The sequence below is a fragment of the Dendrobates tinctorius genome, unplaced genomic scaffold (assembly GCF_039654945.1).
Source record: "Dendrobates tinctorius isolate UK_male_01 unplaced genomic scaffold, ASM3965494v1 ptg000028l, whole genome shotgun sequence".
NCBI lineage: Eukaryota > Metazoa > Chordata > Amphibia > Anura > Dendrobatidae > Dendrobates > Dendrobates tinctorius.
Window position 1 is genome coordinate 80,725,101 of NW_027361696.1, and position 24,326 is coordinate 80,749,426.

Here is a 24,326-nt window from a genome sequence, read left to right on the forward strand (position 1 = left end):
AAGAGCTGTAGTTAAAGAATGGAAGAGATGAGCCATGACTGATATACAGTAGGTCGCATGAAACTGAACGCATGCAACCTGCCCCTGATGGAGGATGAAACGAAATGTCCCCCCGGGTCTTATAGTTGCCATTTTCTATGATAATAAAGTGGATTCGTTACGAAGGTGATGATTCTTTTTTTCAATAAGACAACAAACAGCACAGTTTGACTCTAATACTGGTCCAAAAAGTACAAAATATAAGAAGCTGAAAAGCTTGGGTTTATATATACAGTGGGGCAAAAAAGTATTTAGTCAGTCAGCAATAGTGCAAGTTCCACCACTTAAAAAGATGAGAGGCGTCTGTAATTTACATCATAGGTAGACCTCAACTATGGGAGACAAACTGAGAAAAAAAAATCCAGAAAATCACATTGTCTGTTTTTTTTTCATTTTATTTGCATATTATGGTGGAAAATAAGTATTTGGTCAGAAACAAAATTTCATCTCAATACTTTGTGATATATCCTTTGTTGGCAATGACAGAGGTCAAACGTTTTCTGTAAGTCTTCACAAGGTTGCCACACACTGTTGTTGGTATGTTGGCCCATTCCTCCATGCAGATCTCCTCTAGAGCAGTGATGTTTTTGGCTTTTCGCTTGGCAACACGGACTTTCAACTCCCTCCAAAGGTTTTCTATAGGGTTGAGATCTGGAGACTGGCTAGGCCACTCCAGGACCTTGAAATGCTTCTTACGAAGTCACTCCTTCGTTGCCCTGGCGGTGTGCTTTGGATCATTGTCATGTTGAAAGACCCAGCCACATTTCATCTTCAATGCCCTTGCTGATGGAAGGAGGTTTGCCCTCAAAATCTCACGATACATGGCCCCATTCATTCTTTCATGTACCCGGATCAGTCGTCATGGCCCCTTTGCAGAGAAACAGCCCCAAAGCATGATGTTTCCACCACCATGCTTTACAGTAGGTATGGTGTTTGATGGATGCAACTCAGTATTCTTTTTCCTCCAAACACGACAAGTTGTGTTTCTACCAAACAGTTCCAGTTTGGTTTCATCAGACCATAGGACATTCTCCCAAAACTCCTCTGGATCATCCAAATGCTCTCTAGCAAACTTCAGACGGGCCCGGACATGTACAGGCTTAAGCAGTGGGACACGTCTGTCACTGCAGGATCTGAGTCCATGGTGGCGTAGTGTGTTACTTATGGTAGGCCTTGTTACATTGATCCCAGCTCTCTGCAGTTCATTCACTAGGTCCCCCCGCGTGGTTCTGGGATTTTTGCTCACCGTTCTTGTGATCATTCTGACCCCACGGGGTGGGATTTTGCATGGAGCACCAGATCGAGGGAGATTATCAGTGGTCTTGTATGTCTTCCATTTTCTAATTATTGCTATTGCAGATTCAGTCTTCCCAGCCTGGTGCAGGGCTACAATTTTGTTTCTGGTGTCCTTTGACAGCTCTTTGGTCTTCACCATAGTGGAGTTTGGAGTCAGACTGTTTGAGGGTGTGCACAGGTGTCTTTTTATACTGATAACAAGTTTAAACAGGTGCCATTACTACAGATAATGAGTGGAGGAAAGAGGAGACTCTTAAAGAAGTAGTTACAGGTCTGTGAGAGCCAGAAATCTTGATTGCTTGTTTCTGACCAAATACTTATTTTCCACCTTAATATGCAAATAAAATGAAAAAAAAACAGACAATGTGATTTTCTGGATTTTTTTTTCTCAGTTTGTCTCCCATAGTTGAGGTCTACCTATGATGTAAATTACAGACGCCTCTCATCTTTTTAAGTGGTGGAACTTGCACTATTGCTGACTGACTAAATACTTTTTTGCCCCACTGTGTGTGTGTGTGTATATATATATATATATATATATATATATACACACACACATACACAGTTGTGGCCAAAAGTATTGACACCCCTGCAATTCTGTCAGATAATACTCAGTTTCTTCCTGAAAATGATTGCAAACACAAATTCTTTGGTATTATCTTCATTTAATTTGTCTTAAATGAAAAAACACAAAAAGAATTGTCCTAAAGCCAAATTGGATATAATTCCACACCAAACATAAAAAAAAGAGGATGGACAAAAGTATTGGCACTGTCCGAAAAATCATGTGATGCTTCTCTAATTTGTGTAATTAACAGCACCTGTAACTTACCTGTGGCACCTAACAGGTGTTGTCAATAACTAAATCACACTTGCAGCCAGTTGACATGGATTAAAGTTGACTCAACCTCTGTCCTGTGTCCTTGTGTGTACCACATTGAGCATGGAGAAAAGAAAGAAGACCAAAGAACTGTCTGAGGACTTGAGAAACCAAATTGTGAGGAAGCATGAGCAATCTCAAGGCTACAAGTCCATCTCCAAAGACCTGAATGTTCCTGTGTCTACCGTGCACAGTGTCAAAAAGAAGTTTAAAGCCCATGGCACTGTGGCTAACCTCCCTAGATGTGGACGGAAAAGAAAAATTGACAAGAGATTTCAACGCAAGATTGTGCGGATGTTGGATAAAGAACCTCGACTAACATGCAAACAAGTTCAAGCTGCCCTGCAGTCCGAGGGTACAACAGTGTCAACCCGTACTATCCATCGGCGTCTGAATGAAAAGGGACTGTATGGTAGGAAACCCAGGAAGACCCCACTTCTTACCCCAAGACATAAAAAAGCCAGGCTGGAGTTTGCCAAAACTTATCTGAAAAAGCCTAAAATGTTTTGTAAGAATGTTCTCTGGTCAGATGAGACATAAGTAGAGCTTTTTGGGCAAAGGCATCAACAAAGAGTTTACAGGAGAAAAAAAGAGGCATTCAAATAAAAGAACACGGTCCCTACAGTCAAACATGGCGGAGGTTCTCTGATGTTTTGGGGTTGCTTTGCTGCCTCTGGCACTGGACTGCTTGATTGTGTGCATGGCATTATGAAGTCTGAAGACTACCAACAAATTTTGCAGCATAATGTAGGGCCCAGTGTGAGAAATCTGGGTGTCCCTCAGAGGTCATGGGTCTTCCAGCAGGACAATGACCCAAAACACACTTCAAAAAGCACTAGAAAATGGTTTGAGAGAAAGCACTGGAGACTTCTAAGGTGGCAAGCAATGAGTCCAGACCTGAATCCCATAGAACACCTGTGGAGAGATCTAAAAATGGCACTTTGGAGAAGGCACCCTTCAAATATCAGGCACCTGGAGCAGTTTTCCAAAAAAGAATGGTCTAAAATTCCAGCAGAGCATTGTAAGAAACTCATTGATGGTTACCGGAAGCGGTTGGTCGCAGTTATTTTGGCTAAAGGTTGTGCAACCAAGTATTAAGCTGAGGGTGCCAATACTTTTGTCTGGCCCATTTTTGGAGTTTTGTGTGAAATGATTAATGTTTTGCTTTTTGCTTCATTCTCTTTTGTGTTTTTTCATTTAAGACAAATTAAATGAAGAAAATAATACCAAAGAATTTGTGTTTGCAATCATTTTCAGGAAGAAACTGAGTATTATCTGACAGAATTGCAGGGGTGTCAATACTTTTGGCCACAACTGTATATGTATATATGTGTATATATATATATATATATATATATATATATACACACACACACACACATACACTGTATATATATTACACATACATACACAGGGGTTGGACAAAATAATGGAAACACCTAACATTTTGGCATCATAATCTTCGAACATGTTATAAACATGCAAACCGTGACATACGGTAATGATTATTTGTGTCATGTGATATGTGTATGTAAATTAACTGTTTGTTTTGCAGAATTGTAAGAACATTGATGAAAACCTGATACCAATGGCAGCCCTCTCGGATTTTCAAAGAGGCCAAATTGTTGGTGCTCGTTTGGCAGGCGCTAGTTTAACCCCTTCACCCCCAAGGGTGGTTTGCACGTTCATGACCGGGCCAATTTTTACAATTCTGACCACTGTACCTTTATGAGGTCATAACTCTGGAATGCTTCCATGGATCCCGGTGATTCTGACATTGTTTTCTCGTGACATATTGTACTTCATGTTAGTGGTAAAATTTCATTCAAATAACTTGCGTTTATTTGTGAGAAAAACGGAAATTCGGCGAAAATTTTGAAAATTTCGCAATTTTCCAACTTTGAATTTTTATGCCCTTAAATCACAGAGATACGGCACACAAAAAAGTTGATATCTAACATTTCCCACATGTTTACTTTACATCAGCACAATTTTGGAACCAACATTTTTTTTTGTTAGGAAGTTATAAGGGTTAAAAGTTGACCAGCGATTTCTCATTTTTACAACACCATTTTATTTTTAGGACCACATCACATTTGAAGCCACTTTGAGGGGTCTATATGATAGAAAATACCCAAAAGTGACACCATTCTAAAAACTGCACCCCTTAAAGTGCTCAAAACCACATTCAAGAAGTTTATTAACCCTTTAGGTGCGTCACAGGAATTTTTTTGAATATTTAAAAAAAAATGAACATCTAACTTTTTTTCATAAAAAAAATACTTCAGGTTCAATTTTTGTTATTTTACCAAGGGTAACAGGAGAAATTGGACTGCAAAAGTTATTGTGCAATTTGTCCTGAGTACGCAGATACCTGATATGTGGGGGGGAACCACTGTTTCGGTGCATGGCAGAGCTCAGAATGGAAGGAGCGCCGTTTGACTTTTTCAATGCAAAATTGGCTGGAATTCAGATTGGACGCCATGTCACGTTTGGAGAGTCCCTATTGTACCTACACAGTGAAAACCCCCTACAAGTGACCACATTTTGGAAACTAGACCCCCCAAGGAACTTATCTAGATCTGTGGTGAGAACTTTGAACCCACAAGGGCTTTACAGAAGTTTATAACGTACAGCGGTACAATTAAAAAATCATATTTTTTCCACAAAAATGATCTTTTCACCCCAATTTTTATTTTCCCAAGGGTAACAGGACCCTAAAAGTTATTGTGCAATTTGTCCTGAGTACGCTGATACCCCACATGTGGAGGTAAACCACTATTTGGGCGCATGGCAGAGCTCGGAAGGGAAGCAGCGCCATTTGACGTTTTTGGCTGGAATTGAGATCGGACACCATGTCGCGTTTGGAAAACCCCTGATGTACCAAAATAGTGGAAATCCCCCACAAATGACACCATTTTGGAAACTAGACCCCCTAAGGAACTTATCTAGATGTGTGGTGAGCACTTTGACCCCCCCCAGTGCTTCACAGAAGTTTATAATGCCCGGGCGTGAAAATAAATAATTCGTATTTTTTCCACAAACATGATCTTTTAGTCACCATTTTTTTATTTTCCCAAGGGTAACAGGAGAAATTGGACCCCAAAAGTTGTTGTCCAATTTGTCCTGAGTATGCTGATACCCCATATGTGGGAGAAAACTACTGTATGGGCACACGTCGGGGCTCGGAAGGGAAGTAGTGACGTTTTGGAATGCAGACTTTGATGGAATGGTCTGCGGGTGTCATGTTGCCTTTGGAGAGCCCCTAATGTACCTAAACAGTGGAAACCCCCCACAAATGACCCCATTTTGAAAACTAGACCCACTAAAGAACTTATCTAGATGTGAGGTGAGCACTTTGAACCCCCAAGGGCTTCACTGAAGTTTATAATGCCAGGGCATGAAAATAAAAAAATCGTATTTTTTCCAGAAACATGATCAATTAGTCCCCAATTTTTTCATTTTCCCAAGGGTAACAGGAGAAATTGGACCCCCAGAAGTTGTTGTCCAATTTGGCCTGAGTACGCTGACACCCCATATGTGGGAGAAAACTACTGTATGGACACACGTCGGGGCTCGGAAGGGAAGCAGTGACGTTTTGGAATGCAGACTTTGATGGAATGGTCTGCGGGTGTCATGTGCGTTTGGAGAGCCCCTGATGTACCTAAACTATTGAAACTCCCCACAAGTGACCCCATTTTGGACACTAGACCCCCCACGGAACTTATCTAGATGTGTGGTGAGCACTTTGAACCCCCAAGTGCTTCACAGAAGTTTATAACACTCGGACGTGAAAATAAAAAAATCATTTTTTTTCCACAAAAATGATATTTTTGCCCCCAATTTTTTATTTTCCTAAGGGTAACAGGAGAAATTGGACCCCAAAAATTGTTTTGCAATTTGTCCTGAGTAGGCTGATACCCTACATGTGGGGGTAAAACACTGTTTGGGCGCATGGCAGAGCTTGGAAGGGAAGGAGCACCATTTGACTTTTTCCAACTCAGAATTGGCTGGAATTGAGATCAGACGCCATGTTGCATTTGGAGAGCCCCTGATGTGCCCAAACAGTGGAAACCCCCAATTATAACTCCAACCCTAACCCCAACACACCCCTAACCCTAATCTGAGCCCTAACCCTAGCCCTAACCCTAGCCCTAACCCTAAGGCTGTGTGCACACGCTGCGGATTTTGCGGTGATAACGGGGAGTTTGATTTACTATTTATGGCGGGTTTTTATGTTTGGCAGCTGTCGCACGCTAAAAGACGCTTTTTATTGTAAAATAGTTTTTGCATCACCACATTTTGAGAGCTATAATTTTTCCATATTTTGACCCACTGAGTCATGTGAGGTCTTATTTTTTGCGGGACGAGTTGACGTTTTTATTGGTACCATTTTCGGGCACGTGACATTTTTTGATCGCTTTTTATTCCTATTTTTGGGACGCAGAATGAACAAAAACCAGCGTTTCATGAATTTCTTTTGGGGGGTGCGTTTACACCGTTCCGCGTGCGGTAAAATTGATAAAGCGGTTTTATTCTTCGGGTCAGTACGGTTACAACGATACCTCATTTAGGTCGTTTTTTTATGTTTTTGTCGGTTTTATGCAATGAAAACTATTTTATATAAAAAATAATTATTTTTGCATCGCTTTATTCTGCGAGCTATAACTTTATTTTTTCGCTGATGATGCTGTGTGGCGGCTCGTTTTTTGCGGGACAAGATGACGTTTTCAGCGGTACCATGGATATTTATATGCGTCTTTTTGATCGCGCGTTATTACACTTTTTGTTTGGCGGTATGATAATAAATCATTTTTTGCTTCGTTTTTTATTATTTTTTAAGGGGTTCGCTAAAGGGGTTAACTAATGGGACAGTTTTATAGGGCGGGTCATTACGGACGCGGCGATACCTAATATGTGTACTTTTATTGTTTTTTTATTATTTCCAAAAAATGGATTTATTGGGGGAATATTAGTTTTTTTTCCTAATTTATTTGGCGATTTTTTTTTTAATTATTTTAACACTTTTTTTTAATTTTTTTTTACTTTATTAAATAGTCCCAGGTGGGACATCACTGTCCTGTGACAGATCGCTGATCTGTCACATCACAGATCACTGTGACAGATCAGCGATCTGACACAGGCACTGCAAAAGGCTTCCTCATGCCTGCGCTTTGCAGGCACTGAGGAAGCCAGCTTCCTCAGGCCCCCGTCGCCATCTTGGATTCGGGGGCCTGGAGGAAAGGAGCCCCCCGCAGCAGCGCTGCACATTGCGCTGCCGTGGGGGGCTCAGGGAAGCACGGAGGGAGCCCCCTCCCTGCCGATGCTTCCCTTTAACCCCCGGTACACCGCGATCATGTTTGACCTGACACATTGTGCCGGGTGTCAGCTGTGATAATCAGCTGACACCCGGCCGCGATCAGCGGCGCTCACCACGTGGGCGCCGCTGATCGCGGTAGACGTACTATCCCGTCCACGGTCATACGGGCCCGGGTACCGTGGACGGGATAGTACGTCGGATGTCAGGAAGGGGTTAACAGAAAGTGCCCGAATGCTTGGCGTGTCAAGAGGTACTGTCTCCAAAGTAATGACTGCGTTTGAAAGAGAAGGAAAAACGTCCGCAGCAAAGCACAAGTCCGGCCGAAAGTCGAAGTTGACAGAGAGACCGTCGGACTCTAAAGCGAATTGTGAGAGAGGATCGCAAGACCACGGCTCTGAAAATCGCTGCTGAGCTCAATGAACACCTACAGAACCCAGTTTCCACGAAAACTGTTCGTCAGGAGCTGCACAAATCTGGATTCCACGGAAGAGCTGCAATTAGAAAACCACTGCTCTCAATGACAAATGTTTCCAAGTGTTTAGAGTGGTGTAGAAACCTCCAGAATAGGTCCCTCAAGCAGTTGAAACGTGATATTCTCAGACGAATCATCGTTTACCCTATTTCTGACCTCCGACCGAGTGTACGTTTGGAGACAGCCGAAAGAAGCATTCCATCCAGACTGCCTTCTCCCAACCGTAAAACATGGCGGAGGTTCTGTGATGATCTGGGGTGCTATTTCGTGGAAATCCGCCGGGCCAATGATATCCCTTCATGGAAGAATTAACAGCTGAGATTATTTAGGCATTTTGGGCGACCAAGTGCATCCTTATGGATCAAGCACTGTTCCCGGAGGGGAACGCCATCTTTCAGGATGATAATGCACCAATTCATACAGCTAGAATCGTTAAAGTATGGCACGAGGAACATTCTAATAAAGTTGAGCATCTCATCTTGCCCCCACAATCCCCAGACCTCAACATTATTGAGCATTTATGGTCGATTTTAGAGATTCAAGTTAGACGTCGATTTCCGCCGCCATCGTCACTCAAAGAACTGGAGGGTGTTTTAACTGAAGAATGGGCTAAAATTCCTTTGGAAACAATTCACACCTTGTATGAATCCATACCTCGGAGAACTGAGGCTGTAATCGCCGCAAAAAGTGGACCTACACCAAATTATCCTAAGTTTTGATGATGTTTCCATTATTTTGTCCAACGCCTATATTATACACACACACACACACACACACACACACACACACACAGTACAGACCAAAAGTTTGGACACACCTTCTCATTCAAAGAATTTTCTTTATTTTCATGACTATGAAAATTGTAGATTATGGCAAGAAAAAAGCAGCTAAGGAAAGAAAAGCGAGTGGCCATCATTACTTTAAGAAATGAAGGTCAGTCAGTCCGAAAAATTGGGAAAACTTTGAAAGTGTCCCCAAATGCAGTGGCAAAAACCATCAAGCGCTACAAAGAAACCGGATCACGAGGACCATCCCAGCAAAGGAAGACCAAGAGTCACCTCTGCTGCGGAGGATAAGTTCATCCGAGTCACCAGTCTCAGAAATCAAAGGTTATGGCTGTGTGCTCACGTAGCGATTTTTAAGCGTTTTTGCCGCGATTTTCGGCACGAAAACGCTGCAAAAAATGTTTAAAAATCGTGTACAGAAAGCCCCCCATGCATTCCTATGGCATTCTGCACATGCTGTGCTAATGCTGCGTTTTTTTCCGCGGCGGAATCGCATCGCGGAAAAAAATCGCAGCATGCTCATTCTTTTGTGCGGAATCGCAAAGAATTGCCGCGATTCCGCACCCATAGTAATGCATGAGAATCGCTTACTTCCCGCATGTGGCTATGCCCACCATGCGGGAAGTTAAGCGTCTCATGTGCGGTTGGTACCCACGGTGTGGAGGAGAGGAGACTGTCCTCCAGGCCCTGGGTACCATACCCCTGGTAAAAAAAAAAATGAATAAAAAATAAAAAATCGGGGTATATTTACCCTCCGGCGTCCCGCGCTGCATTCCCAGCCTAAGCGTTCCCAGTAATGCCTTGCGGCAAGGCCCTGTGATGACGTGGTCTCGCGAGATCGCTATAGCAACGCGAAACTACGTCATCACAGGTCTCGCAAGGCATTACTGGGAACGCTGAGGCCCGGGATGGCAGTGCGGGACGCCGGAAGGTAAATATACCCCTATTTTTTTTAGCATTTTAACATTCTATCTTTTACTATTGATGCCGCATAGGCGGCCTCAATAGGAAAAATCTGGTCACACTTGTCAAACACTATGTTTGACGAGTGTGACCAACCTGTCAATCACTTTCCAAGCGATGCTTCAAATCGCTTGGAAAGTGCTTGAATATCGCACGCGAAAATCGCGGCAAAATCGCGATCATAATCGCGGTGAAATCGCGCAATTTCTGGGAAGGAGTCCGGTTTTTAGTGTCCGGAATAAAACGCAACGTGGGCACATAGCCTAACAGCAGCTCAGATTAGAGACCAGGTCAATGCCACACAGAGTTCTAGCAGCAGACACATCTCTACAACAACTGTTAAGAGGAGACTCTGTGCAGCAGGCCTTCATGGTAAAATAGCTGCTAGGAAACCACTGCTAAGGACAGGCAACAAGCAGGAGAGACTTGTTTGGGCTAAAGAACACAAGGAATGGACATTAGACCAGTGGAAATCTGTGCTTTGGTCTGATGAGTCCAAATTTGAGATCTTTGGTTCCAACCACCGTGTCTTTGTGCGACTCCGAAAAGGTGAACAGATGGACTCTACATGCCTGGTTCCGACCGTGAAGCATGGAGGAGGTGGTGTGATGGTGCTTTGCTGGTGACACTGTTGGGGATTTATTCAAAATTGAAGGCATACTGAACCAGCATGGCTAACACAGCATCTTGCAGCAGCATGCTATTCCATCCGCTTTGCGTTTAGTTGGACCATCATTTATTTTTCAACAGGACAATGACCCCATACACACCTCCAGGCTGTGTAAGGGCTATTTGACCAAGGAGGAGAGTGATGGGGTGCTACGGCCAGATGACCTGGACTCCACAGTCACCAGACCTGAACCCAATCGAGATGGTTTGGGGTGAGCTGCACCGCAGAGTGAAGGCAAAAGGGCCAACAAGTGCTAAGCATCTCTGGGAACTCCTTCAAGACTGTTGGAAGACCATTTCCGGTGACTACCTCTTGAAGCTCATCAAGAGAATGCCAAGAGTGTGTAAAGCAGTAATCAAAGGAAAAGGTGGTTACTTTGAAGAACCTAGAATATAAGACATATTTTCAGTTGTTTCACACTTTTTTGTTAATTATATAATTCCATGTTTGTCAACTCTTAGTTTTGATGCCTTCAGAGTGAATCTACGATTTTCATAGTCATGACGGCCATCACTCTCTGCTCTCCTTGTCCATACCGCAGGCTGTTTATTATACAGGTCCTGTACTCTGCATTAGCCAATACATTTTGTACCATATGGACTAGTAATAGTTTGGACCTCTCCCTATGCTATAGTGACGGATCCATTTTAGAGGCGTATCTCTAAAGTTTTTGACGTGGGTGACTGGAAATCTGCACTCTCCACTCCCCGACTTCTTAGTTTTAGCAAATACTTTTCAATAAGGGGGTAATAAAATGCAAGCAAGTTATCAGCTATCCACTGGATGGTTAAAGAGTGCTGGAACTGGTACGAACCAAGCCCTGTGATCTGTGGCCTCAGGACAGGAATCCCCAATAACAGACTCCTACTTGGCTCTGATTAGCCGGATCGGGGCAACTTCATGAGTTCAGGTGGATGGGTGATACCTTGCTTAGCCCAGTAGACTCATTTTTGAGGAACCCCATTCCTTTTGTTATTGCTTCTGGAAATATATGATAGACTAGATTGAAAAAGAGAATGGTAACACCAATTGTCAAACAGTCTCAAAGATGTTAGACGGCACCCTACTAATTACACAACTTTGCCAATTCATTCATGCATTACCAGGAGGAATAACAGAAGGACAAACACAATTATTCAGAAAATATGCTCTAGAATTTTTGACAATTCCTTTTTACCTATTTAACCTGCAGAAGAAACACAAAGTTTTACAGGGAAACTTTAACAAACCAAAGTTTTTATTTTACTTTCTAAAAAACAGTAACAAGAGGAAAGAAATGAGGGAAATAAAAAAATTTAAAAAAAAAAGAAAAGAAAAAAAAATACAATAACACAAAAACCAAATTGAACACGCACAGGCGTACACTACAAACAAGACAAATGTTGCTCACCGCAGCCTTTTGGCCTCTCTGGGGCACCAGAATGATGCCGGTTTTGCGCAAGCTCTGACGCCACATGGAGGGACCTACCGGTCCAGCAAGGGGCAAAATGGGAGTGACAAAGGTGAGAAAGGGCTGGCAGGATGGAAGGAGACAGACAAGCAGGCACACAGAGACAACCACGCGGTAAGAGGGTGCAAGCCGGGAAGCCATGGGGGAAATGGAATGGAAAAATTAACAGAGAAAAATTAAAAAATCAGAAGTGTAAGAAAAAAGAAAATAAAAAGACCAGTCACCTCAGATGAAAGGGACAAGGTGCCAGAGGAGGAAAATGATAAGTGGTTAGACGGAAAGGGAAAAGACAAAGACAGAAGAGAGATCGGTCCAGAAGTAGCAAATACATCTGATTAACATAAGCACAATGTGACAGAATAAGCCCATTAGTCTAAAGCTTCCACCCAGCGTCAGTAAGCTCTCACCTAGCCCTCCACAGATAGCCTGAAAAAAGCACTTTAAAGTGGAGCTCCAGATCAAAGTCAAGAATGCCTTTAAAGTTTTAGTTCCCCAAATGGATATTAAACCCCCAAATTCACATCCTATATTTAAGGATCCTTCCTAATAATATTACCTTGCACAGAATTCAAATGGGCCTTCATTTTATTTTTCATTTAAAAGCTGAGTACTGCATCAGGAGGCACTACAGACGCGTCATCCATTGACCCTTTTCCAGGTTTTTCAACACGTGTTATTCCAAATAATAGGGCAGTCACTCAATGCCTGCCAGCTGTGCCCAACACCATGCAAACAAGCTGATGGAAACCATGCCTCTAACGCATTTCACCATCTAATGTCGAAATGAAATGCTGTATTGAAAACAATGGGCTGGAGAGGTGGCTGGTATGTTAAAAGTTAACCCCTCTCTTGGAATGGACCTGTTGACCACTCCCAGCCAAAATAAGGGTAGGCACCAGTGGCTGAGCATTATGAAAACCAGTTGTACACTATGCAAGATAAAAGCTCAATGCAGGAGAAGGACAACAGATAGAAAAAGGAAGTCAACTGCAAACTTGCTTATTTTCAAGCTGTCTATTTAAAGCATTTTAATAACTTGAGAATACCCCTTTAACCATGGAATATTGCAGTTTTGAGCTGTATTGGTTGACTAATGTGTACTGGGTCCAGAGTCTTCTCTGATGGCAAACGACTGAGGAGAAGGACAAGATGGACTTTAACATTATTTATAGTAGGAGCTACACTTTAAAGATGAAAAGCTCTGTCCCTCCACAAGCTGGAGATGTTTGCTGCACTGAAACATGCATGGGGCCAATGAAATAATGGGGGGGAAGCAAAATCCTAAAATGACAATGTTTTAACCTAAAAGTCATGCTGCCAATAACCGATAATGGCAGTAAATAAAGATATTTGTTGTACAAGTAAATTAAGAGTCCATTGTTCTATTAAGTACCAATGTGGATGGGAACTATTCTCAGATACATCCTACAATCCTAGCTGAAGTATTAAAAGGGTTGCGACCTTTATTTACCTAATTGCATGTATTTGGAACTTAAAAAATATATATTTTTTTTTTCCATTGAGCTTCATTAAACATTTTGCCTTCCTTCTATAGCCTCTGTGCTGCACTGTCTATTGCTGGCTTCAAAATGAGTTAACAGAGAGTCCATCAGTGAGCTCATTCTAACGGTCTGATAGGAGAGAGGATTCTTTTATCTGTCTTTTCCTGAGCTCTTCCCACCTGATTTATGACCATAGTTTATCTGCACACTTGAATGTGCAGCGAAACCAAGATTGTGCAAAATTTTTAATGACACCAAACTGCAAATCTCAAATGCATGCATTTAAGCAAAAATAAAATAAATGTGTTCCCAAAAGTTGACAAGCAGCCTTTGTCGTATCCATTTAGTAGAGTTGTGGAGATCATGTGACAACGTTGCGCCCGGTCTATATCTTATACTACTACTACTACTACTACTACTACTACTACTACTACTACTACTACTACTACTACTACTACTACTACTACTACTACTACTACTACTACTACTACTACTACTACTACTACACAGAACATCCCTCACCAGATCGTCACCAATAATAGCGCAGCAATACTACACCATACCTGTCGGTCTTAAAGTGGCCCTATCACTTCTGAGGGAAAAACTTAAAGCCACAGAGAACAGAATTCTAAGACTTTTATCAAATACATATCATCCGCAATTCAGATGATTTGACTGATTATTAGCCTCATAATTACAGAGAAATGGGTTTTACTTTTATTTTAATCGGATTGAATGTCTGCTCTGGGAAGCACCCTCTGTAAAGGGGGGAGGTAGTAGAGCTACAGCAGCAGAATGGTAAAGGAGGCTTCTGCTCACAAATCAGTGAGAACAAATCAATTTTCCTCATTTTGTCTACACTCTATTCTTTAAGATAATCCATTAACTTGGCTTTCTAATAAATACATGAAAAATGAAGCACAAACATGGTAACTGAATATACCAGTGCACCCTGATGGACAGCAAGCAAGCAACTGCAAATCAGGTGAAAGTTCTCTTAGCTTCCTTCCCTCCAGTCAGGAGCCTGAATTTTACTACATATACAATGTTGATATACATCAGACATGAAATAAGATGTTCCTGTGTATTCTGTAACCCAGATAAATAAGGGAGGATACTGCTGCTTCTAAAGGGTTACCTTGCAAAAGGAGGACACGGCTGCTTCTAAAGTGCTAGTCTACTAGAAGAGGAAACAGCTGATTATAAACAGTAAATCTACTAGGAGGAGGACATGGCTGCTTGTAAACAGTAAATCTACTAGGGAAGGACATGGCTGCTTGTAAATGGTAAATCTACTAGAGGAGGACATGGCTGCTTGTAAACGATAAAACCACTAGAGAAGGAGATAGCTGCTTGTTGATGGTAAATCTACTAGAGGAGGACATAGCTGCTTGTAAATGGGAAATCTACTAGAAGACATAGCTACATACAAAGGATTAATTTACAAGAGAACATAGCTGCTTGCAAAGGGTCAATTCACTAAAGGACACAGCTGATTCTAAATAGTTAGCCTTAATCACTCACTAAACACAAAAAATGAGCCCAAAAAAAACTGACAAGTTTTAGCTCCTTCTCCAAGGTACACAAGAATACATCTTATATTTCTTCATGTCTCTATTTCCATGGAGTAAACCAACACAGATCTCATATGCTGTCAAGACAGACAGCCGAACCTCAGCATGCCTCTCTTAAAGGGCCAGAGCTTTTATTAATAAACTAAAGTGGAAGTGTCTAGCATGGCTATGAAGACCTCCCTCTTGAACCCATCGCTCCATAGAGAGGCTAGAGACAATTCTTTATCATACATAGAGGACACATTTAAGACTGCACTAAAGCAAGGGACAGCTGAATATTGATACAGATCTGGTGAGAAAGGTTAGTAAAAAATAGATGTACAGGAAAGGAAAAACCATGAGACGACGACTACTCAGTAGACACTTCCTACAGAATGCCAATAAGAGACTTGGTTCTACCTTCTGGTCAGGTGAAGACGGTCTCACAATGCTGTTCTCTGGCTCTGGTTGTAATCCATTTTCATTGACCTCCACATTTGTTTTAGGATCTGTGAAAAGAAAAAAATACTGTTAAATTAAAATGTCACCCGTAGACAATAAATGGAAATCCGAATACCCCTGCACTGAAATCATCAGGACGATGTGTAGAATTATAGAAATGTCTCAGCACAATAGAATTTGTTTTTATTTGGAAGTTGGAAGAGGATCGTTCTTGCTCTCTACAACTGATATATCTTTAGAGTATGTGCAACTGAGCTTTTTTTTTTTTTTTCAGTTTAATTTTTGCAGCAGAAACTTTATAAAGTCCAAATCCTCCTAAATAATTTGGGAGTTTCTGCTCCAAAAATTCAGCAAAAATATCCATGGGCTTTGTGCAACCAGAGATTTTCAGCAGAAACTGGGTGGAAATTCTCCAAAAGCTCCTCCAAACTATTACTTTTATTACTGATTTTGTCTGTGATTTAGCAGATACGCGCTTTTATTAAACATCCGGCAAGTTACAAGCAACCAGCGTGACTTTTGTTATTAAACATGTTAATTATCGAGAGTACAAAAATGTTAGTAGGGAAGTGGTGGCAATCTGAAATGTTCCTGGATATGGAGTTCCATAATGCACAAAGTACATTTATTTTCTAGGTGGACCAGCTCCATTTTGTCCAGTAGATGGCGGCATTACACAATCAGGAAACCATCGCGTTCCTGGGAAGGTCAATTATGGGAGGCGATGGAACCATTTTCGATTTCCAACTATTGAAATATTCAGTGAACACAATGTGTTTGATTTATGTCTATGCAAAAAGGCAGTAGTAGTAAATGTGCACTCGCCAAAATATCAGAAACCCATTATGAGCACCAATATTGCTGCTCTCACTTTTCTGAAAAGATTCGAACTGTGGAGGATGAGTAGTTCACATGCATGTTGCAAAAAACAGACTACCTGATGCATAACATTGATCAAGGGCTAAACTCCCCAAGGGATACGAATATAACAAAAAACACACACATACATATACACACACACATATATAATATATATATATATATATATATATATATATTATATATATATATAAATATATATATAGTCATATGTAAAAGTTTGGGCACCCCTATTAATGTTAACCTTTTTTCTTTATAACAATTTTGGTTTTTGCAACAGCTATTTCAGTTTCATATATCTAATAACTGATGGACTCAGTTATATTTCTGGATTCAAATGAGGTTTATTGTACTAACAGAAAATGTGCAATCTGCATTTAAACAAAATTTGACAGGTGCAAAGGTATGGGCACCCTTATCATTTTCTTGATTTGAACACTCCTAACTACTTTTTACTGACTTCCTGAAGCACTAAATTGGTTTTGTAACCTCATTGAGCTTTGAACTTCATAGCTAGGTGTATCAAATCATGAGAAAAGGTATTTAAAGTGGCCACTTGCAAGTAGTTCTCCTATTTGATTCTCCTATGAAGAGTGGCATCATGGGCTCCTCAAAACAACTCTCAAATGATCTGAAAACAAAGATTATTCAACATAGCTTTTCAGGGGAAGGATACAAAAAGTTGGCTCAGAGATTTAACCTGTCAGTTTCCACTGTGAGGAACATAGTAAGGAAATGGAAGAACACAGGTACAGTTCTTGTTAAGCCCAGAAGTGGCAGGCCAAGAAAAATATCGGAAAGGCAGAGAAGAAGAATGGTCAGAAGAGTCAAGGACAGTCCACAGACCACCTCCAAAGACCTGCAGCCTCATCTTGCTGCAGATGGTGTCACTGTGCATCGGTCAACAATACAGCGCACTTTGCACAAGGAGAAGCTGTATGGGAGAGTGATGCGAGAGAAGCCGTTTCTGCAAGCACGCCACAAACAGAGTCACCTGAGGTATGCAAAAGCACATTTGGACAAGCCAGTTACATTTTGGAAGAAGGTCCTGTGGACTGATGAAACAAAGATTGAGTTGTTTGGTCATACAAAAAGGCGTTATGCATGCGCTGTATTGTTGACCGATGCACAGTGACACCATCTGCAGCAAGATGATGCTGCAGGTCTTTTGAGGTGGTCTGTGGATTGTCCTTGACTGTTCTCACCATTCTTCTTCTCTGCCTTTCGGATATTTTTCTTGGCCTGCCACTTCTGGGCTTAACAAGAACTGTACCTGTGTTCTTCCATTTCCTTACTATGTTCCTCACAGTGGAAACTGACAGGTTAAATCTCTGAGACAACTTTTTGTATCCTTCCCCTGAAAAGCTATGTTGAATAATCTTTGTTTTCAGATCATTTGAGAGTTGTTTTGAGGAGCCCATGATGCCACTCTTCATAGGAGAATCAAATAGGAGAACTACTTGCAAGTGGCCACTTTAAAAACCTTTTCTCATGATTTGATACACCTGGCTATGAAGTTCAAAGCTCAATGAGGTTACAAAACCAATTCAGTTCTTCAGGAAGTCAGTAAAAAGTAGTTAGGAGTGTTCAAATCAAGAAAATGATAAGGGTGCCCATACTTTTGCACCGGTCAAATTTAGTTTAAATGCAGATTGCACATTTTCTGTTAGCACAATAAACCTCATTTGAATCCAGAAATATAACTGAGTCCATCAGTTATTAGATATATGAAACTGAAATACCTGTTGCAAAAACCAAAATTGTTATAAAGAAAAAAGGTTAACATGAATAGGGGTGCCCAAACTTTTACATATGAATAAATATATATTATATATATATATATATATATATATATATATATATATATATATATATATATATATATATATATATATATATATACATACACACACACATATACACACACACACATATACACACACACACACATACATACATACATATATATATATACACACACATACACACACATACACGCAGTATATACATACGTACAGACCATAAGTTTGGACACACCTTTTCATTCAATGAGTTTTCTTTATTTTCATGACTCTGAAAATTGTAGATTCACTCTGAAGGCGTCAAAACTATGAATTAACACATGTGGAATTATATAAATAACAAAAAAGTGTAAAACAACTGAAAATGTGTCATTCTAGGTTCTTCAAAGTAGCCACCTTTTGCTTTGATTACTGCTTTGCACACTCTTGATGAGCTTCAAGAGGTAGTCACCGGAAATGGCTTTCACTTCACAGGTGTGCCCTGTCAGGTTTAATAAGTGGGACTTCTTGCCTTATAAATGGGGTTGGGACCATCAGTTGTGTTGTGCATAAGTCTGGTGGATACACAGCTGATTGTCCTACTGAAGACACTGTCAGAATTTGTATTATGGCAAGAAAAAAGCAGCTAAGTAAAGAAAAACAAGTGGCATCATTACTTTAAGAAATGAAGGTCAGTCAGTCCGAAAAATTGGGAAAACTTTGAAAGTGTCCCCAAGTGCAGTGGCAAAAACCATCAAGCGCTACAAAGAAACTGCATCACACGAGGACCGTCCCAGGAAAGGAAGACCAAGAGTCACCTCTGCTGCTGAGGATAAGTTCATCCGAGTCACCAGCCTCAGAAATCGCAGGTTAACAGCAGCTCAGATTACAGACCAGGTCAATGCCACACAGAGTTCTAGCAGCAGACACATCTCTACAACTGTTAAGAGGAGACTTTGTGCAGCAGGCCTTCATGGTAAAATAGCTGCTAGGAAAGCACTGCTAAGGACAGGCAACAAGCAGAAGAGACTTGTTTGGGCTAAAGAACACAAGGAATGGACATTAGACCAGTGGAAATCTGTGCTTTGGTCTGATGAGTCCAAATTTGAGATCTTTGGTTCCAACCACCGTGTCTTTGTGCGACGCAGAAAAGGTTAACGGATGGACTCTACATGCCTGGTTCCCACCGTGAAGCATGGAGGTGGAGGTGTGATGGTGCTTTGCTGGTGACACTGTTGGGGATTTATTCAAAATTGAAGGCATACTGAACCAGCATGGCTAACACAGCATCTTGCAGCAGCATGCTATTCCATCCGCTTTGCGTTTAGTTGGACCATCATTTATTTTTCAACAGGACAATGACCCCAAACACACCTCCAGGCTGTGTAAGGGCTATTTGACCAAGAACGAGTGTGATGGGGTGCTACGCCAGATGACCTGGCCTCCATAGTCACCAGACCTGAACCCAATCGAGATGGTTTGGGGTGAGCTGGACCGCAGAGTGAAGGCAAAAGGGCCAACAAGTGCTAAGCATCTCTGGGAACTCCTTCAAGACTGTTGGAAGACCATTTCCAGTGACCTCTTGAAGCTCATCAAGAGAATGTCAAGAGTGTGTAAAGCAGTAATGAAAGCAAAAGGTGGCTACTTTGAAGAACCTAGAATATAAGACATATTTTCAGTTGTTTCACACTTTTTTATTAATTATATAATTCCACATGTGTTAATTCATAGTTTTGATGCCTTCAGAGTGAATCTACAATTTTCATAGTCATGAAAATAAAGAAAACTCTTTGAATGAGAAGGTGTGTCCAAACTTTTGGTTTGTACTGTACACACACACACACACACACACACACACACATATATATACATACAGTCATGGCCGAAAGTGTTAAACCCCTAGGTATTGTTTCAGAAAATTAAGCTTTTCCCCCATAAAATTAATGCAATTGCATGTTATTTTGTTATACACGTTTATTTCCTTTGTGTGTATTGGAACAACAGAAAATGTTTAGTTAGTTACCGGTAACGCTGTTTTTCAGAGCCCATGACAGCACCACGAGAGAGGGGGATCAGCCCTTCAAGGACAGGAAACCTACAGACATAAAAGAGCGGCACCTCTCTCCCACATCAGTCGAATTACAGAGCATGAGAGGACCACCAGGTTAGTAGCAATATATACACATTATTTCATACCAACATAACTCTCCACACATGATTAGGCTAAGGCAAAAAGAAGTGCTCACCCACATGTGAAGGGAGAGAATATAAGGGTGCTGTCATAGGTTCCCAAAAATATCATTACCAGTAAGTAACTAAGCATTTATTCGGTGTCCCATGACAGCACCACGAGAGAATTACAGAGATGTAAGGAAATTAGGGAGGGACCACAGCCTGAAGCAGCCTTCTCCCAAATGTGAGATCGGAGGAGGCACCCATATCAAGTCTATAATGTTTGAGGAACATGGAGGGAGAAGACCATGTAGCCGCCCTACATATCTCCTCAATCGACACCTCCGATCTCTCTGCCTAGGAAGTTGCCACGGCTTGTGTGGAGTGAGCTTTCAGACCCTCCGGGACTGCCTCACCACTTGCTGTATAGGCTAAAGAAATTGCTTCCCTGATCCACCTAGCTAAAGTGCTTTTTGAGCCTCTAAGCCCCTTTCTAGCCCCCTGAAAGGAGGTAAATAAAAAATTCACTACATTTAGTGAATGGAGCGACTTTTCCTTTTGATTCCCGGGGTTGGCACAGAAGGAATGAAGAATTATCTCCTGCAGTCTGTGAAATTTAGAGGCTACCTTCGGTAGATATGAGGGATCAGGCTTCAAAATGACTCTATCCTCCTGAAACTGGGTATATGATGGAATTATAGACAGGGCCTGAATGTCACTAACCCGATGGGCTGATGTTAATGTAACGGGAAGGGCCATTTTAAGCGAAATAATTTTTATTGGGGATACCTCAATCAGCTCAAAGGGAGACTCTGTCAATGCTGTTAAAACTAGGTTCAAATCCCAAGGCATTAGCCTGTCTAAAGGTGGGCCTAGACATAGCCGATGCCTTAATAAACCTAGCCACCCAATAATTCCCCGCCAGATCACAATTATATAGGGCCCCCAGAGCTGATATCTGGACTTTGAGGGTGTTTGTGGATAGTCCTATCTCTAGGCCCTTTTGTAAGAATTCCAACACTTGGCCTGTCTGAACATTTTTCTCCAACCTCGGCGCTTGAGGCAGACAAACTTATTCCAGGTTCTGGCATGTATCTTTGTTGTGGAAGCTTTCCTACTCTTAAGTAAGGTGGTCACTAAGTTATTAGAAAACCCTTTCCCCATCACAAGCGCCCTCTCAAACTTCACGCCAAGCAGATGTAAACTGGACACTCACGGATGGAAGGTTGGTCCCTGGGAGATGAGGCCTGGGAGCTCTGGAAGAACCCATGGGTCAGTGATGGATATCCTCCTTAGCCAGGAAAACCACAGCCTCTTGGGCCAAAAAGGAGCGATTAGGATAACACGTGCCCTGTCCTCCCAAATCTAACTCAACACTAACGGAATTAGGGTTAATCGGGGGAAAGGCATATGCCAGATTGAAGTCTCATGAAATCAGCAGAGCATCCACGGCTTGCGGACCTTCTCTGAGGTTGAGGGAACAGAACCGATGCACATTCCTGTTTCCTCTGTTGTGAAAGAGGTCTATGTCCGGACAACCCCATATATGCACAATCCGGATAAAGACAGTTTGGTTCAACACCCACTCTCCCTGTCTGAGCTGGTTTCGGCTTAGGAAGTCGGCCTTGATGTTCTCTTTTCCTCTTAGGCCAAGTGCCCACATTGCAGAAATGTCCGCAGCATTTCCGCAACTCCCTGCTGTGGGTAAAACGAATGCGGAATTTGTATGCGTTTTGCAAGCATTTTTAGCTTGCGGAATGCTAGCACTTTCCAAGTGATTTGAAGCATCGCTTGGAAAAGTGATTGACAGGTTGGTCACACTTGCCAAGGCAAACAGGATCATGGGGTGCATTAAAAGAGGTCTGGATACACATGATGAGAGCATTATACTGCCTCTGTGCAAATCTCTGGTTAGACCGCACATGGAGTACTGTGTACAGTTTTTGGCACCGTGGCTCAGGAAGGATATAATGGAACTAAAGTGGGTACAAAGGAGGGCAACAAAATTAATAAAGGGGATGGGGGAACTACAATACCCAGAGAGATTAGCAAAATTAGGATTATTTAGTCTAGAAAAAAAGACGACTGAGGGGCAATATAATAACCATGTAGAAGTTTTATAAGGGGACAATATAAATATCTCTCCGAGGATCTGTTCATACCAAAGAAGGTGACGGTCACAAGGGGCATTCTCTGCTTCTGGAGGAGAAAAGGTTTATCCACCAACACAGAAGAGGATTCTTTACTGTTAGGGCAGTGAGAATCTGGAATTCCCTGCCTGAGGAGGTGGTGATGACGAACTCAGCCGAAGGGTTCAAGAGAGGCCTGGAAGTCTTCCTGGAGTGTAACAATATTGTATCTTACAGTTATTGTTAGGTTCTTTAGAAGGACGTAGATCTGGGGATTTATTCTGACAGAATTTTATAGGCTGAACTGGATGGACTAATGTCTTTTTTCAGCCTTACTAACTATGTTACTATGTATATTACTATTGATGCTGCATCAGTAGTAAAATATAGGATGTTAAAAATATTTTTTAAAAAAGCAGAAAAATATGGTTATCCTCACCTTCTGACGGCCCCCGATCTCCTCAGCGGCGCTCCCGGTACGTTCCCTTCCCAGGGATGCTTTGCGAAGGACCTTTGACGTCACGCTCGCGAGACCGCGACGTCATCTCAGGTGGGTCTCCTGCCATGTCGTTTCATTTCATTCTAATGTTGATATATAGTTCGTGCTGACACTGATGCTCCCTGAGCCTGCAGGACAGTTTGGATTTCTTTGGAACTTGATTGGGGCTGCTTATCCACCACCTGGACTTTCCTGTGTTGCAATCTCATCAATTTTTCTCTGCCGTCCACATCCAGGGAGATTAGTTACAGTGCCATGGGTTGTAAACTTACAGATTATACTGTGCACCATAGACAAACGTAACATCAAGGTCTCTGGAGATGGACTTGAAGCCTTGAGATTGATATTTTTCAACAATTTTAGTGCTCAAGTCCTCAGACAGTTCTCTTCTCCTCCTCCTTTTTTCCATGCTTAGTGTGGCACACACAGACAGACAAAGCAATGCAAAGATTGAGTCAACTTCTCCCATTTTTATCTGGTTTCAGGCGATATTTCCATATTGTAAACAAGAGGAAGAAAAAGTCAGCTCACCTATATTTAGGTAGATATCCCCCAAGTCCAGATATCGCATGGAAGAAAGGGCTGAGCAATCGGTATGCTGGCAGTACAAAAATAGGTCAAATCCAGGGAAAATCCAGAATAGAACTTGATTTTTAGTAATAAAACATGGCTTTTAATGAGCCATTTTTAAAAAAAATTACAGTGACAAAAAAAGTTGCCCGCACCTGTTACTTGCCACAGAGTAGTTTGAACGTGCATCACACTCTTTCCTTTTTTCTGTTTTTTTTTTTGTGTGTAGTTCCAATACACACAAAGGAAACAAACATGTGTAAAACAAAACGTGTGATTACAATAATTTACTGGGAAAAATACTTCATTTTCTGGAAAAATTTAAAGGGTGCCAACACTTGCGACCATTACTATATATAACAAAAAATAAAATGGCCCGCTTTTTCCTGAAACAAAAATAAAAATTCTAAAAAACAAAAAAGCATTTTTGGAATCACCATATGAAGAATTATGGAAACAAATAAAATGTAATAATGATACATATCCTATTAATTGCTTTACCTCCCCCCCCCCCCCCAAAAAAAAAAAAAAAAAAAAAAAAGAAATGTGGAAAAAAATTATAAAAGACTAACACATCTTAAAACTGTACCAAGAGAAATGACGGCTTATCCCACAAAAAAAAAAATAAGACCTCACACAACTCTATAGAAAAATATGTCTGAAAATATGGCGGAATGGGTTATTAAAGCAAAAATATAATACATTTAAAGCTCATGGAAAGGTCACAAAAAATATGGAAGAAATGCAGCATTTTATGCATTTACCATTCATGGAGGAGTCGTCGTCTTCAGAGCTGGAGGAGGTCTCCTCATCGCCAACTGTAATCATTCCTAGGGTCTTCCTCTCCTTTGACTGGTCTTGGACAGATATCTTTTCTTTGCTGCTCATTCGACAAACAGAGCTT

At 41.4% G+C, this 24,326-nt stretch overlaps 1 protein-coding gene across 3 annotated transcripts in view; it reads right to left on the reverse strand.

The window, feature by feature from the left end:
* The window catches only part of PPP1R12C (protein phosphatase 1 regulatory subunit 12C), a 144,285-nt gene that overhangs the window by 51,441 nt on the left and 68,518 nt on the right, over nt 1-24,326 (reverse strand). For all 3 annotated transcript variants that reach the window (XM_073571074.1, XM_073571075.1, XM_073571072.1), the window contains exons 8-9: nt 24,187-24,326; nt 15,351-15,439 (exon numbers count right to left, since the gene is read on the reverse strand). In XM_073571074.1, coding sequence (XP_073427175.1) covers nt 15,351-15,439; nt 24,187-24,326 — 229 coding nt within the window. The remainder of the gene's footprint in view (nt 1-15,350; nt 15,440-24,186) is intronic.